The sequence below is a fragment of the Gossypium hirsutum genome, chromosome A01 (genome assembly GCF_007990345.1).
Source record: "Gossypium hirsutum isolate 1008001.06 chromosome A01, Gossypium_hirsutum_v2.1, whole genome shotgun sequence".
Classification (NCBI taxonomy): Eukaryota; Viridiplantae; Streptophyta; class Magnoliopsida; order Malvales; family Malvaceae; genus Gossypium; species Gossypium hirsutum.
In genome coordinates, this window is record NC_053424.1 from 20,833,193 (window position 1) to 20,850,652 (window position 17,460).

The 17,460-nt window shown below is 34.2% G+C and overlaps 1 protein-coding gene and 1 long non-coding RNA gene across 3 annotated transcripts; both read left to right on the forward strand.

Moving 5' to 3' along the window:
• The first annotated feature begins 4,629 nt into the window (after positions 1–4,629).
• Positions 4,630–8,145, forward strand: LOC107916611 (L-ascorbate oxidase homolog). 2 transcript variants are annotated; one of them, XM_016845915.2, is made up of 8 exons: positions 4,630–5,038; positions 5,126–5,235; positions 6,092–6,362; positions 6,495–6,597; positions 6,687–7,032; positions 7,124–7,489; positions 7,585–7,663; positions 7,751–8,145. In XM_016845915.2, the coding sequence occupies exons 1-8, from the start codon at positions 4,901–4,903 to the stop codon at positions 7,961–7,963; spliced, it is 1,626 nt and encodes a 541-aa protein (XP_016701404.1). In that variant the 5' UTR covers positions 4,630–4,900; the 3' UTR covers positions 7,964–8,145. The 2 variants fall into 2 exon arrangements, with proteins under 2 accessions (XP_016701404.1, XP_040930226.1); XM_041074292.1 differs by lacking the exons at positions 4,630–5,038; positions 5,126–5,235 and adding an exon at positions 5,780–5,921.
• A 789-nt stretch (positions 8,146–8,934) lies between these two features.
• Positions 8,935–11,129, forward strand: LOC107917622 (uncharacterized). Its single transcript, XR_001689769.2, has 3 exons — positions 8,935–10,223; positions 10,300–10,384; positions 10,482–11,129. It is a non-coding gene; the product is annotated as an uncharacterized lncRNA (long non-coding RNA).
• The last annotated feature ends 6,331 nt before the right edge of the window (positions 11,130–17,460 follow it).

Consider the following 17,460-nt stretch of genomic DNA (forward strand, 5'->3'; position numbering starts at 1 on the left):
TGTCCGAACGTGTCTGATGATCTGGGATTGAGGAACGCACGATGGAGAAAATTGGTGATGCTTTTTAAAGTTGGTTAGTGTTTACATTCACGACGGAATTCATTTTTGTGTAATTTTTTTCGTCAGAAATATCTTACAGAGGTGTCCTTTTTGGAAGCAATGCCCAAGGCAATAGCATCCTCGGTTTAAAGGGGGTTGCTTCAGATCAGGAACATTATACAGAGGGTATTAGATGGTGGGCTGGCGATGGTACTCGGATTAGATTGTGGGACGATTGGTGGGTGGGTATGACGCCGCTAAATAAAACAATATGCTATGGTCTCTTCAATTGTGGGTGCTGATGGAATTTGGACCATTAACACGGTCCTCCTTGAGCTATCGAAAGATGCTTGGTTGGCCATTAAGGCTATCCCTCTTTCTTATTCCCATAGCTCAGAGGCTCGGGATACTTGCTACTAGGGACTAGAGAGTTCCAGAAAAGTTCTCTGTTTCATCCATGTATTCGATGTTGGAGAAGGCAGTGAATGCACATATTCGATCTGGAATCTGGGCTAGATTTGGTTTTTGCAATACCCAGAATGAGCTCGTTTCTTCATATGGATTGTGGCATTGGATTGCTTGAATTCTAATCAGGTACGATACAGGAAGAATATAACAACAGATGCATCTTACACTGAGTGTGGGGTTGATGTTGAGACCACAAAACATATTTTACGCAATTGTTGTTTTGCTAATGAGGTATGGACAACTTTGCGGATAAAGCATGTCCAAAATGATTTCTTTGACATCCCTTTTCCCCAATGGTTTGAATTGAACTGTCGTTCCATAGAATGTTTGAACTTTCTACTTCCATGGGAGACCTTTTCAGTGATAATTTGGGGACCATGGAAGCATCGAAATGATCACATCTCTAAGGGAGTTGGAGATTTGCAAACACGAGTCTTGGAGTATGCGAAGGTCTTTTCCAATGATATTAATTGAACCCAATTGCGCTTGGTCCCAAAGGTCTATCGTGGTCCACATTGGATTGCATGGTAGTGTTCTCTGGCAGATTGTTATATTTTGAACACAAATAGGGCAGTACAATCTCGTTCAGGCATAGTAACGGCTGGTAGGCTGCTGCACAACTCGACTAGTGATTGGATACATGGATTCATGCTTAGAATCGAAAGAATAGATAGCTTGCAAGAGGGACATGGGGGTTCGAGAGGAATTGTAAATCTCGTTTGGTCGTTGAGTTATACGTGTTGTGGGTAGTTCAGTTGTTATCTCGACCTTATGATTGTGAGCATCAATTAAATACTTTTACTGTTGACTGTTTGGACTTGATATAAGAGGGCTATGTGCTGGAGTTTCGACATATCTTACGAGAAGGCAACCACTTCGCTGATCATTTAGCTAATTTGGCGCAAAACTATACAGATGGGCTTGTCCATTTGCATAACCCGTTGCCTTTGTTTCTTGCGGATGTTCTTAGGCATGGGAGGACTAGATTTTTAGAATGGTTAAATTTTGCTATTAGTCCCTGTAATTAGCAAAAGTTGTGTATTTAATCCCTTTACTTTTATTTGGTCATTTTTAGTTCCTGTACTTATAAAATTTTTGTCCTCACCAAATAATAATCGTTAAATTCATTAAGTATAATTTTTCTATTTCTAAAATATGATGCGCCAAACATATTATCGTATGTGTAATGTTATGTCAATTTATTATTTAATAGTACTTACTAAAAATCTAGTTAATGGATTATCAACTGTCATTTGTGTTAAGACTAAAATTTCATAATTCGAAAAGTATAGAGACTTAAAATGATCCGGTTGGAGAAAATGGACTAAATTTACAACTGTATATATAGAACAAGACTAGTAATTAAATTTAATCAAATAGATTTAACTGCTATTGTTTAGACTAGAATTAAAATTCAAATTTTAAAAAATATAAAGACCAAAATTTACCAATTTAAAAAGTAAGGTATTAAAATTGATCAAATAAAAGTAAAAAAACTAAATTCATAACTTTCGCAAAGCACATATATTAATAATCGTATTTAATCCTATAGAATAGTTTGATTTTCTTTCTTTTGTACCAAAAAGAAGCTTGACGTAAGTTTAAAGGATAATGATAGGGTCTATATATGTTGCTTCAGGCTCCATCAAACAAGGCCGCTAATGATTTCCTCGTTGTCCCAAGTTGCTACAAAATTAAATAAAGGAAATGTGCTGCTAATCTCATTGCATGCATGCATACATATTGTTACTGTGGTAAAAGAAAAACAAAAAACAAATATGAATATGAATATGAATGAAATATGGAATCTAAGGATCTGTTTGTTTACATATAAAAAGTTTTATGAAAAATATTTTCTGTATTTTTTCGTGTTTGTTTCACAGAAAATAGTTTAGTTAATGAAAAATAACTTACAGGTCAAGATAAAATAAGTCATTTTTTTGTAAAATGACTTACTATTTTGAAAAGCGCAAGTCATTTTCAGGAAAAGAGCTCATCTATAGGTAATTTTATTTTTATATACAAATTAATTTAAATCAAGCTTAATATTATTATATTGATAATAAATTTTATTTTTTATTTTTAAAATATTTAAAATATTATATTGTTCAATATTATTAAACATACATATTTAATTATTTATATTTAGTCATATAATAAATTATTAATATAATAAATATAATTTATTATTTTAATAAATTATTTAATATTTCAATTTTATTTTAATAATAAATTTTAAAAATAATAATTTTACATAATATTATTCACATATTATTAAAAATATTCAATATTAATATTTTAATAACACATATTTATTACAATTATAAATATATTTATAATAAATGTTTTGTAATATAAAGGTTAAGATATGTCATAAGTCTATGTATACTTCACAGATTTGTAATTTAATCTTTGTACTTTTATTTTCAAGAATTTAGTCCCTTTACTTTTTAAATTTGAAAATCAAGCCGAATTGTTGACATGGTTAATTTTTTTTGTCCATCTTGTTGATGTCACATTTTTAAATAAAAAATACTCACTTGATAGTCATGTAATTAAAAAATGGCATCGTAATGAATTTGAATTTAACATAATATTTTTAATATATGCAAAAACAATGTAAAATATAAAATTATAGATAAAAAATAAATTCAACTAAACAACGAAAAAATAAGAAAATCTCAAATGTATGTTTGTTTAATTGAAAACAGGTTTTATGAAATATTTTTAAGAAATCTACTAAACAATAAAAAAATATTTTACACAGATTCATCCAAACACCAGAAAATATTAACTTTTCTAGAAAAATAAATTATTTTCTAAAAATTATTTTTCGAAAATTATTTTTAGTAAAACAAATGGAGCCTAAATTTTATAAATAAAAATATATTCAGTATTTACCGATTCAATGAACCAAGAATGAGGCCATTTGAATGAAATCCTAGTAATGTTTAATAAATTCGACGAATTTTCTGAGCTAGTTTCCTTCATAGTTTATTATTTTGATAATAATAATAGGAGGACGAAGCCAAAAAGAATTTTAGAAGTGAAAATCAAATTATAAATTTTACGATAATAAAAAGTAATTTTATTATTTTAATAGTTTATATATTTATATTTTTTTAAAAATTAAATTAAGTTTTTATTTTTTAGAGAGAATTAAAGTATTTTATTATTTTAAAATTTTAAAAAATTTAAATAAAAATTTTCATTTTAAATGGCCTGCTGTCCCTAACTGCATCCCTGAATCATAATTCACATTTTTAAGACAAAATATGAGGCAACAAACAAATACAAATAATCATAATGGTATATAATATTAGCATTCGTATCTGTTTAATTAAATTCAAATTATTTGAATGGAATTTAATTATTTTAATATCGATTTAAAGATAAAATTGTATATAAATAAATGGAGAGGATAAAAAATATACTATAAGATATTATAAAATTTAATTAATTTGTCCTTGAAATTATTGGAGTAAATAATAAGTTAAGCTCAAATGTAGAAAACAAAATTCAATTCGAATGAACCTCAAACTTTTTAATTGAAGCGATAATGGTTTTAAGTTGAATTATGTTTTTACTACTTGTATAATGAGTAAGTTATGTATTCGATCAGTTTTTTTTTAATTTTTAATTTTAATTATTGTAATTTTTGAATTTTAAAATTTTAATTTCAATTTAAATAATAGTAAACTTTTTATGTCAAATTTTGCTATTAATCTCTCCTTGTTCTCAAATTTGATTAATTTTAGTATTTATAATTTTTCATATTTTAAATTTCAATTTTAATTAAAATGTTAATCATTAAATTCATTAAATCAAATTACATAATTTTTTTATAACATAATTTGAAAATAGTATAAAACTAGAGTATAAAAATTAAATTTAGAATTAATGTATAATACTAAAATTAGACCATAATTTATTGATTCTAACAAGAACAAAAATAATGCGAGATCAAAAGTGGGGTCTTGACTTTGGGTTTCCCTGCTTTAAATTAATCACTTGGCAGTTTCACATGTAAAGGTCAAAACAAAAGAGAAGAGTACAAAACACACATGACACCACCACTCTCATAATATTAGTATTGTATTGAAGTCATTCTTCCACCGCCTCGCTATCAATACATTTGCAATGAAGCCGAAGCTCATATGACCCTGAATCACATTGCTGATGTTTATCTAAGCACCCCACCACCGACACTGCCTTTTATTTTTCTTTTCTTTACGGCTTATTTACACTTGCAGACAGACATCATCCCCTGTACCGCACTAAAAGAGTGTGCCACTCCCCTCCTTTTTTCTTTTTAAAGTCTTTCACTTTCGCTACATAGGAACTGAGAGCCAGGAAAGGTTTTTTTTTTTTTTTTTCATTTTATACTTCCAAAATGCAGCTTCATTTGGCGGTGGTATTGCTTTGTGCCACAGCTGGTCTTTTTGCCATTGCCGGTGCTGAAGATCCCTACAGATTCTTCGACTGGAATGTTACCTTTGGTGACATTTATCCTCTTGGAGTTCGCCAAACGGTGACCCTTCGTTCATTCACATCTTGCTGTTTTTGTTTTAAACCATATATGATGATGAATTGATTAGTTAGATTTTGATTTTGGCAGGGTATTCTTATCAATGGTCAATTCCCGGGCCCTGACATTCACTCTGTTACCAACGACAATCTCATTATCAACGTCCATAACAGTTTAAACGAGCCTTTTCTTATTTCCTGGTAAGATCCAACTCCATTCATTCCATCTTCTTCTATCCACAAACATTTACCCACCCTTTCTTTTGAAAGACACGAATCTAACTAATCATCATCTGTCTAGCTGCCATGTGGGGGCATATTTTTAAGCTTAGTACCATTCTGACAAACATCCTAATTAGTTGTTTACTAAGATTTGTTATTAAAAGAATCGGTCAGCTTTATTCGTTTTACTTCTTTCCTGCCATCCTTGCATGTGGTTGGTCACATGGCAGATCTGGTTGTCCCCATTCATTTCCTTCCTTTAACTCTTTCCTGTAAAGTGAAAGACTGCCCGTGAAAGCGGCAATTTGAATGCCAAGGTTTAAGGCATAGGTCTTGGAGACACAGAAAATAGTGTCTAGTATCAGTCTATAACTAGAAAGCAAAAGTGTCCTTGATTGAGAGAGACAGCGTTTTAAGATTTTACTGGTGAATTAATTTGGGAAAGTTGGATGGCCCATAATCTACCTAATTTTAAACCCATCATTCATCATGGCCCAATTTTTAATTAGCTGTCTCCCACCACCACCTAAGAGATAATGGGAAGGTGCAATGTTGGTGGACTTAGGAATGTTTTGATAGAGATTTGGACGCATACCAGAAAAAGGAAGCTAATGTCTTTCATACCTCAATATTTTGTTCATCATTTATGAGCTTGCAAATAAAATGTAAGATTGCAGTATTTTGTTCTTGATATTGAATTGAATTGAATTGAATTGTTCATCACTTGTAAAGTCCTGAAAATGTAGAAAAGTTGCATACAAGTGGTAAAAGCTGTGAACTTGATGAAAGATGCCATCTAAAATTAGCAGATACTAAAATGAAATGGTAAATGTAGGAGTGGAATCCAACAGAGGAGGAATTCTTATGAAGATGGTGTATATGGAACAACCTGTCCTATTCCACCAGGAAAGAACTTCACATACATTCTTCAGGTCAAGGATCAGATAGGAAGTTTCTTTTACTTCCCCTCTCTTGCATTCCATAAGGCTTCTGGTGGTTTTGGAGGGATCAGGATCCTCAGCCGACCTCGGATCCCGGTTCCCTTCCCGGATCCTGCTGGAGATTACACTGTTCTTGTTGGAGATTGGTACAAGTCCAATCACACGGTATTAATCATCCTTCATTTTTCAAACCCTTGCCTTTACTTGGCATTTAAATGGAAAATGCATGATCTTCATAAAAGTTGTGACACTTCTAACATTTGGGATCACTTGGTTTCTGGAAATGTGCTTGTGCAGAATTTGAAAGCTCGTCTGGATCGTGGTAAGAAGCTCCCTTTCCCTGATGGAATCCTTATAAACGGTCGAGGACCTGGCGGTGCCTCATTCAACGTTGAACAGGGTATATTAGTCACTCTAATTATATGTGGTTTAAGTTGTTTCGGAAGGATTTGATTTGAGAATAAACATGTTGTGCACCATTTATTGCAGGGAAAACCTACAGGCTTCGGATATCAAATGTTGGATTGCAGAATTCTCTCAATTTCCGCATCCAAAACCATCGGTTGACGTTGGTAGAAGTTGAGGGAACCCACACTTTGCAAACTACCTACTCTTCAATAGACCTTCACCTTGGCCAATCATGTTCAGTTTTATTTAAAGCTGATCAGCCTGCAAAAGATTATTACATTGCAGTCTCCACTCGCTTCACCAGCCGGGTCCTCACCTCTACAGCAATTCTCCGATATAGCAATTCCGCTGGCCCTGTCTCTGGTCCTCCTCCTGGTGGACCAACTATCCAAATTGACTGGTCCTTGAACCAGGCCCGCTCTATCAGGTACTTTTTTTCCAAGTTTTAACTGACACCGACAAGCTGTGAACCTTATATTATGTGTTCTAATCTAGTTCTGTGCATGTTTTTGTTTCAGGACTAACCTTACAGCAAGTGGACCAAGGCCTAACCCACAGGGTTCATATCACTACGGTCTCATTAACACAACCAGAACCATCAGGCTTGCGAATTCCGCCGGGCAAGTTAACGGCAAGCAAAGATATGCAGTTAACAGTGTTTCATTTGTTCCAGCAGACACACCTCTGAAACTTGCTGACTATTTCAAAATCGGAGGAATTTTTCGTGTAGGAAGCATATCTGATAATCCTTATGGCGGAAAGATATACCTTGATACTTCAGTAATGCAAGCTGACTACAGGGCTTTCATTGAGATAGTGTTTCAGAATAATGAGAACATTGTACAGAGTTGGCATCTTGATGGCTACTCTTTCTTTGTTGTTGGGTAAGCACATCTTTTTCTTTTACCCCCAATAATCCAAAAGATATATGCAGAGAATTGTGCTGAAACATTGGTTTTTGAACTATTCTGGGATGCAGTATGGATGGAGGGCAATGGACAACAGCTAGTAGGAGGGGATACAATCTCCGTGACGCGGTTTCTCGATGTACTACTCAGGTAAGAATGACATCTTTCTTCATCTAGCATCTTAAAAAAAACACTCAGAAGAACTAGATTGTGATATTTGGGTGGGAATAAATGCAGGTGTATCCCAAGTCATGGACTGCCATTTATGTGGCACTTGACAACGTAGGAATGTGGAACTTAAGGTCGGAGTTTTGGGCAAGACAGTATCTGGGACAACAGTTTTATTTGCGAGTATACACCACCTCAACTTCGCTAAGGGATGAATATCCGATCCCTAAGAATGCACTACTCTGCGGTAGGGCAAGTGGCCGACACACCCGACCCCTCTAACCCAGCATATAATAAAATCTCCAGGTTTGGGTTTAGGATTGAATAGCAGAGTTTTGGCATTAATGTTGCTAGTGTGAATTATGGAGGAACTTTTATGCTTTTAACCTTAAATTAATAGACCTCAACTCGAGGTCGCATTTTTTTTTTCTTCTAATAGACTTATGTTCTTATTGTTTCTTTCAGTTTTCATTTTTCAACCATTAATTATGATGCACTATCATAATTCATATTTCTATTAACGTTAAAATATCTCTACCATGTAATTGTATTTTGTATTTTTAAGGAATTTAGGTTAAATTTTTTTAGTTAAATATTTTAAAATAAAAAAGTATTTACGAACTAATTAAAAAATATAGTTAATCTGAATTTAATAAAATATTTAACAATATTAACAATTAGACCTGAATTAAATTCTTTAAAATATAATTATATGGATTAAATAAAATATAAATATACGGATTAAATTTTAAATTTTTAAAAAATACAAGGACTATAAGTATGTTATAACCTTCAATTAATTGAAAATGTTCGGACTGTGCTATCGTTTAAAAAATCACCATTTTTATACAAAATGCATCCCAATTTAATTAGATGAGAATAGACGGCCTGCTAAGTTTAGATATTGTTTTTCAATTTTGTAATATAATATAATGGGTTATCTTTTAATATTATGTAATTTATAAAAGAATTAAATTAATAACAATATAATACGAAATGTAAATATTTAAAAATATAGTTGATATAAAATTTTGATAAATGAAAAATAAATTTCAAAATTACACAAAAGGTCTGATTTTGTACACTTTTATAAATTAAATATCAATTTAATAAAATTTTTGTTAACACTTTTTAAGTATATATACTGCACTATAAAATAATTATGTATAATATAAAAATATATTTATATATTTATTTTTGAAATGTATACAATTAAATCAAAATTAAAGTTTATATATATATAGATCATTTTATCAATAAAGGCCCATTTCCAACTTTATTTATGGAAATGGGTCATTTTTTTATTATTTACCGTAATGGGTCAAAACACCAAAATGCGTCCACGTAGGAGCGTTTTAGGGAGAAATTCCAGCAAAACGCATCTCTAAGGGAGCGATTTTGCCATGCCAACACAAAATGTGCTGACGTAGACGCGCTTTGCTGACGTGGCAAAATCGCTCCCCCAAAAACGCGTTTTATCCTGTGTTTTTTATCTCCAACAGTCACCCCAATAGTCATTTAAAATTTTGACCATTATATATATAACCCCCTCCTATTTTTTCCACACAAGCATTTCTTCTAAAATTCTCAAAAAACTCTGAAATTTCTCCTTAAATTTCTCAAAGCTCTCTTTAATTAGTTATTTCCTTTAATTTTTTTTCTAAATTAGTATTTTTTATAAGTTCAAAAATATTTTATCGTGTTAGCAATGGCCGGGGAATTAATTTATCTTGATCATAAATATATCTCCGCCGAACAAATGAAAATGGTAAGGTTAATTTCAATTTTTGAATATTATTTAATATTTTTTTCATTTATGTAATTTTAATTAATTTTTATTTTATAATTTTTTATAACAGCTTGTAGATCCGGTGTTACAATGTTATATTCGTAATATGTCTGGTCCTCCATCACTATTGATGGAAAATTACTTGAGGGAAGTGGGTTTTTGGCATGTGGCTATTATATGCCAGGGGTGCAAGTTGGACCCGAAACTCATTAGTGCGTTCATAAAGAAGTGAAGACCTAAGACGCACACATTCCATCTTCCATACGGAGAGTGTACCATCACTTTGGAGGACGTGCAATTACAATTGGGATTGCCAGTGGATGGATTGGTACTCACCGGGTCCGTTCAATCTGCTAATTGGGGAGCCATATGCTACAATCTTTTGAGTGCGATTCTAGATAATATTTACGGAGGTCGGATCGAGATATGCTGGTTATAAGATACATTCCCAGAGCCAAGGAATGATTCGACTAAAGTAAAAAGAATGCGATATGCTCAGGCATATATCCTTGAGATCATTGGAGGTTATTTGATGCCAAACTTGTCACAAAACCTCGTACATTTAAGGAACTGGGAACTTAGTTAGGGGTCTGTCGTGTTGGCAACATTTTACCGGGAGATGTGCGGGGCGATAAAACTAAATAAAGCCAAAATCGAAGGTTGTCTATCACTAATACAATCATGGGCTCGTTTTCGTTTTTCATTATTACGTCCTCAAGTGAACCACCCATATACATTTTCACTTATAACGAGGTAAAATTTATATTAGATTTTACAATTATTACATAGTTTTAAAATATAATTTTATGCTAAAAATTTATTTAATTAGGTGGAACCATTCGGCGAGTTATGTTGGAATACCTACCGCTCTTGAAGATATACGGCTTCTATTAGACTAACGGTCGGAAGCGCATGTAAGTATTAAATAAAATATATATACATAACATAGTCATTTCATATTTAGTATTTAGTATTATGTATATAATTAATATTTTTATCACGTTCATATAGTTTTAGTGGACACCATACAAGGATTTAACAATTCAGGCAGTAATTCCGGATGAATTCTTTCAAAATCCGAACATTTGGCATGTTAAGGTCCCATTGCTCAACTATGCTACTGTCGAGATGCACTAGACGAATAAAGTGTTGCGGTAATTTGGATTCCGACAACCGATTCTCGTGACACCTGAGGTGCTCGATGATGAGTACAAAATCAACTTATGACAATCAAATACGCATTGGTCGATATTCTTCTCGGAATATATCAAAATTTGAGAAAATCTATATGTTCATATACCTACCCGCGAACCTATCATCGTTCCAGAGTTGGCGTGCGCACCGGATTATATGCCATGGTTTAGGATCCATGGCAAACCATATTTACTATCAGAAGAGCAGAGGCATTGGTAAATCTGTGTCGAAATGGAATGACGGGGCCCTTTAAATCCAATGAGAAGGGATGACGGCATGGCTCATCAACAGTGCCCATACAACCATCAGGCCCAACGCCTTAAGTGACTACACCCACACCACTACCCCTTTAGATTATGCTAGGTGTGTAACAGCCCAATTTCGGTGAAATCGGAACAGTAGTCTCGGGACCACAAATCTGAGCCAAAAAATATAATTTATTTTTATTTTATTATATGGTCCATATTATACTAGAAATGTCACGTGAAAATTTTGATAATAAAATTTTATCGATTATGTGCTTAATTACGAGAAGGACTAAATCACATAAAATGTGAAAGTTGAATTCTAGTAGCTAAAAGGATCAAATAGCTATGGAATTCAAAACTTAAGATCCTTATATGGTAATTAGACCATTAATAAAAAATATGTAGATATTTTTGGATGATTCATCCATGAAAAATGATTAAAAAAAAGGTAGAGACTAAATTGGAAAGTGAAAATGTTAATTAATTAAAAAGATGAAAAGAAAATAAAAATCATATTTTTTTCATCTTCTTCCCCAAAATTAACATGGAAACCCTAGGAGAGAGAGAAGAGACTTTCATGGCCAAATTGGGTAAATTTTATTGTCTCATTTTTAGTAATTTTGATATTTTTGAAATCGGGATAGTTTAAACTATCAATTTGGGGGATCAATTTGAAAAATTATCATGGTATAAAAATTGGATCAAGGATGTATATGCTGAAAATTTGAAATTTATGGTAGAAAATGAAAGATTGATGAAAGATAAACAACTTTTACAAAGTGATTTTTCATGAAAACTTAATTTAAGGACTAAAATGAAAAATGGTGAAAATCCATGGAAAATGTTGATATTTGTGAAATTTATGTGCTGTATAAGTTGTATGTATAATTCGGCTAAACTTGGGTAGAGGGTCGGATTTCATGAATTTCTTTTTCCGAGCTTAGGGACAAAATGGTAATTTATGAAAAAGTTAGGGGCAAAATGGTAATTTTGTCTAGGATAAAAATTTAGTCCATATGAATATAGAATGTGATGAATTGATGTTAAATTTACTCGTATAGATCCGGATAGACCAAATTCGGAGTTAGAACGAGGAATAGAGGAAAAAGTCGGATTAGTAGATTTTTCGTACACGAACAATTTTCGAGGTAAGTTTATGTAACTAAATTGTATATATTTTTATGCTTGATTTAAATGTTTCACTTGTGAATTTTATTAATGTCGTAAATGTGTGAAATGATCACCTACTCGATATAGCCCGATAAATGAAAATACCCGATAAAATGGTAAATGAATAAAATGTTACTTGTATGCTTGACATGAATGTAGAATATGTTTTAATCAAATTGCATAAATGTTACGGAGGTATGAAATAATAAAATGCCCGATAATGCTTGAAAAGTGTTTAAACCTCGGTTCAATAAATGGAAAATCAATGGGTATGTGATTTCCCAAAACGAAAGAGGTCCTGCATTTGTTACGGATAGGATTTAGCTCAGATGAGTAATCCTTTGACCTTAGTTCTGATAGGATTTAGCCTGGACGAGTAATCCTAATATCTCTCGAGCATATATTATGGATTGGATATAGCCCAGACGGGTAATCCAAATCGAGCTCCTTAGAGTATATGTCATAAAAAGGATTTAGTCTGGACTGGTAATCCTGTTGTATACATGTGTGGCTCGAGAGTGTACTCTATGAAATAGTACCTTATGGGTACCATTGGATACGAATTCACGAATTCTAATTTGTACACCTTGGGTGTGCTACCTATGTATCCATCGATATTTCGAATAAATTCAACAGGTAAAGTTCTGACAAAGGCAAAGATGAATTTAAAATAAATTAACATGGAATGATATTTGTATATAGAAATTACTTGATGAGAATGTTCATCCTTCATCATAAACCCGAAAACCTTAAATGTACTACTACTTGTGTGACCTTAATACTCGAATAAAATCAGTAAAGTTTTGGTATGGAATGGTCTGAACTCGAAATGAATTATTATGAAATTATACTCGAAATAATGAGATGAATTATGCATGTTGAATGAATACATGATGTGGAAAGCATAAGTGCATGAGAACTTGATAGTTGTTAAGCCCTTACATGTCTTAATGTTACTATGGAATATATGACTAACAAGGGCAATGGGGATGTGTGTAGGGCTTGAGATCAAAGTGGTTGAATATACCTTACTTAGTTATCTCAAATAGGATAAATGGTAAGTTAAGTACCATGTTATACGAACTTACTAAGCATTTTATGCTTACTCTGTTTTATTTTTCCCTGTTTTAGAGTAAATCAAAAGCTCGTTGGATTCGAAGCTTGGCGGAGACCACTCACACTATCCATCGGCCCATGTCAGTATAGTATGGTAATTCATTTGCGGTTGTAATGGCATGTATAAGATATGTTGGCCATATTGGCATGTAAATGTAAATGATGCTTGTAATCTAGCCATTGGAATGACTAGTAATGATTGTTTTGATATACTTGTAATGTCATATTATGTTAACCACATATATGTTAAGTAGTTGATCAAATTGTGTCTAATATGAGGACATAACCAAAGTGAGATTGTAAATATGTATGCATGAAATGTTATGCCATGATGATGGATGGAATATGCTTGATTAGAATGCTTGAAATGGTTAGTAATTGTATGTGATGATATATCAGGTTAAATGATAGAATTAACTTGAATAAAGTGCTTGGATTTGTTAGGTTATGAATGCAAGATGTGGCGTAGGATTATGGAAAAGATTAGGGTGAGAAATGAAGCTAGGGATGGCTTTATTTTGTCCACACGGGTAGACACACGGGCGTGTGTCTAGACCGTGTGTGACACACGGCCTGGTAATACGGGTATGTGGTTAGGTCGTGTGTCCCCTGCACCTAAATTTTGGGAAACAGAATACTCAGTATTGAGCACACAAGTGTGTGTGTATCTCAGCCGTGTGTGCTACAAGGTCTAGCACACGGGCGTGTGACATGGTCGTGTGTGCAAGTTAGAGAGTTACATGGGGTTGAACATGACCTCTAACACGGGCATGTCCCAGGGTCACATGGGCGTGTCCTTTGGACCACACTGGCGTATGAGCCCTGCACCTTAGAAAAATTTTAAAAAGCTACGAAAAATTCTTAGAGGTTCTAATTAAGTCCCGACTTGATTCTAATGCTCATAATGGGCCTTGAGGCCCAATCTAGAGACGTTAAGAATGATTTTAGAATTTGAATAGTAGCTTGCATGAATTAATTGTAAAATGTTCTGAATATTCTGGTAATGTTCCAAAACTCTGTTCCGGCGATGGGTACGGGTTAGGGGTGTTACAAGGTGCGTATCCTAGCCATTATATGTATCCTAACCCTTATAAGTTTTCTTTTCTCAGTTCTATGCCAGGTTGGAATGCATGACCCGGTGCATCTTATTTTCCGATGACTCCGACTCAACCGACGATATATAGGACATCATCGCAGGAGGGATCGCAAAAAGCACCGTCGGAAAGCTCATCTCATTTCTAATCTCCATCGCCTTATGGGATTCAAACACCTCTGCCGTGGGTGATGCAAACACCTCCGCATTCTTTATTCTATCAAGGTGGGTCATCCTCCCAACACCCACAACCAGAATAACCACAACATTCGCCAAAGCAACCACAACCTCCGCCAGAAGCTGAATCAAGAAGGAATCCAGTACGTAACCGTTGATCACCCCTATGTGGCACCGATTTTGATTGGCACATACATTGATTTTTTAATATATTTGTACAAACTATTTTTATATTGTTTCATTTAATAAAATAAATATTGTTTTGAATATTTTAATAGTAAATTATTTTTATATTTTTTCCTCTTTAATAAAATAGAAGTTCTTTCGAATAAGGCAATAGAAATAATGTAGCATAGTTTCATTTAAGCAATTATCAACTATTTCAATTTGGACATGTTCGAATTGTGTGACCTGGGTTCCTACATCATCCGTATAACTTCTGTTGGTTCGTTCTTTATCGAATATCCATATTATCACGTATTCTACTCGAGCAAGGTCAACCTTTTGGTTTGTGATGCAATTCTCTATCTGGTAACAACTTAAATGGAGCAAGCCATACAGATGGCCACTTACGTTCATCTGAGACCGGTGGAAACGTGTCTCCACACATTACATTGTACATGTATTATATTTTATACACTTCGTCAACATAGCTCATGGGATCCAAATGAAGATTCTGACAAGCTGCAATTGCATGAGCACATGGATAATAAAATGCGTCAAACATCCTACTGTCGCATGTCCTATTTCTCAATTGTACACAATATCACTTTCCGGTAATACCTTGGTTCGGTCTGTCGAACTCCGTCACACGAAGCCATAGGTTGTCGCGGTTGTGACATACTATGTACATAGTGTTGGCCCTTATCGTCGCCTTGTTAATTTCTTGTAATGCCTTTCGGCACCATACATGGTCCACTGCATTTGGTCTTTTTAACTTACTGCTCACTTTGAAAATAGTGCCGCCAAACAGAAATATCTCTCGCATAATCGAGGTTATCAGCAAATGACGAGTTCCTTTTAGAACAAAATTTATGCATTCAGCCAGGTTTGAGGTCATATGACCATATCGTAGGCCGTCGTTATATGCTTGTGTCCACTGATCGAAAGGTATATTATAGAGGTAGTCTGCGCCTTGATCGTTAACTGACCGCAAAATCGCCAACATCTCATGAAAACGGTCCTCATTGATTTCATACCTTATCAATATAAGTTGATAGCGAAAATTACATACCACTCTTTCATTCAAAATAAATTGAATATTACAAACGAAATTATATGAATAGATATTAAATACCCATGTTGATCACTTGTCGTTGTTCAGTCGTAGATTGATATTGCCCGTAGTAGTTGGACGCAATGTGCCTTAGACAATACCGATGGTGTATGCGATCTCATAGGCTTCCCAGTCGCTCATTGCGGCTAGTATTCTAGTGCCCCGATCCGATATAATGTAGATATCAGGTTGGGGGCAAACATGCCTCCTTAATCTAGAAAGAAAGAAATCTCAGTCATCACCTGACTCCCCCATTATTATTGCAAACGCAATTAGAAGGATTCTCCTAGTGTCATCCTGTACCACAGCTAGCAATATCCGTTGGGTATATCTACCATACATAAAGGTACCGCCAATTTGTACCAATGGCTTGCAGTACACAGATACGTCCCAGCATTGCTTAAAACTCCAGAACAGATGCTTGAACACTTGGCATCTACGAAGCAAGAGGTCATTGTAGTACACAGGGCCCGTTTCAAGATCTGTTATGCAACCTGGGACGTACCTCTCGAGCACCTGACACTACTACCACACATCATTATATGAAGCGTCCCACCCATTATGCATCTTTTCTAAGGCCATCTGCTTAGCTATCCAAGCCTTGTGGTAAGAGGGCGTATACCTAAATTGGCTATGAATATTGGTAATTAAGACTAACGTAGAAGTCTTGGAATCAGCCTTTACTATCGGTAGTATTAAACTAGCTATCATATTTGAATCCATCTTGGGATGATCTTGTGAAACACCTGTCAGCAAAGTACGTTAAATAATGCAACATTAAGTAATAACAGTATTATTCAAAAACCCTAAACACCCAGTGATACTGTACTGGCAACACAAGTATGTGAACCTTTGTACTTTTTTATCTCCCACAAGTCTGTCTTTTTTCCTAACCAAAACGATAATTATCCATGAACAGCTACCGTCTTACACTGCACACTTGGCCTTGAAATTCTTAGATTTGGATTTAATCACGTGGTAGTTAACCTCGTTCATGATGCTATGTTTTTTTAATGCACCAAGAAAACTATCCTTACTGGAAAACTCCTTACCAACTTCCAATTCACCCGAATCCAATGATGAACTTGTACAATCACGTATTTTGCTAGAAACTCCAATGTATCATCTACCGATAGATTGACATTATGCATGTGGACTAGAGGTAAGTACACCCTGAATCGTGGATCTTCTTCTTCTTCTTCATCTAAACCCTCTTTACCGTCTTCAGGTTCCATTGGAACAGGCTCTTATTCAGAAAATAATGCAACTTCTGCACTATTGGGGCTAGGGTCTCGAGGTGGATCCACATCAAACTCATCATCCAACCTACCATCATCTGTAATGTACGAGGTCCTATCGCCAGTGGACATAATAGGGAGTACATCACTCCTTCTTGTAGACGTTTCATAACGTCCCCAATCAGATGTGGATTGCTAACCACTAGAAGTTGATGTCATTCCCCAATACGTATTTCCAGCATCGAACATCGACCCACCGAGGTGCATGCCCCATCCACTAACCGAGTGTCGTGCAGGAATTGTGTATTCCATATTGCCACCAAACACGAGGGCTTTTATGTTCTGCCTCCCACTAACGGAGTGTCAGGTAGGGGTTGTGTATTCCTCTCAAACAACAGTAGATGTTGAAGTCACAAATGCTTCATTTGGCTATGAAAATTGTATATATAACTTAGGATAGGGTAATCCATTAGCTAGA

What these genes read in the sequence shown, in the direction of transcription:
- LOC107916611 (XM_016845915.2), top strand. Translation starts at nt 4,901, where the DNA reads ATGCAGCTTCATTTGGCGGTGGTATTGCTTTGTGCCACAGCTGGTCTT. An exon ending in GGTACAAGTCCAATCACACG is followed by an intron (nt 6,363 to 6,494) that starts GTATTAATCATC and finishes GTGCTTGTGCAG; the next exon opens with AATTTGAAAGCTCGTCTGGA. An exon ending in TTTCTCGATGTACTACTCAG is followed by an intron (nt 7,664 to 7,750) that starts GTAAGAATGACA and finishes GAATAAATGCAG; the next exon opens with GTGTATCCCAAGTCATGGAC.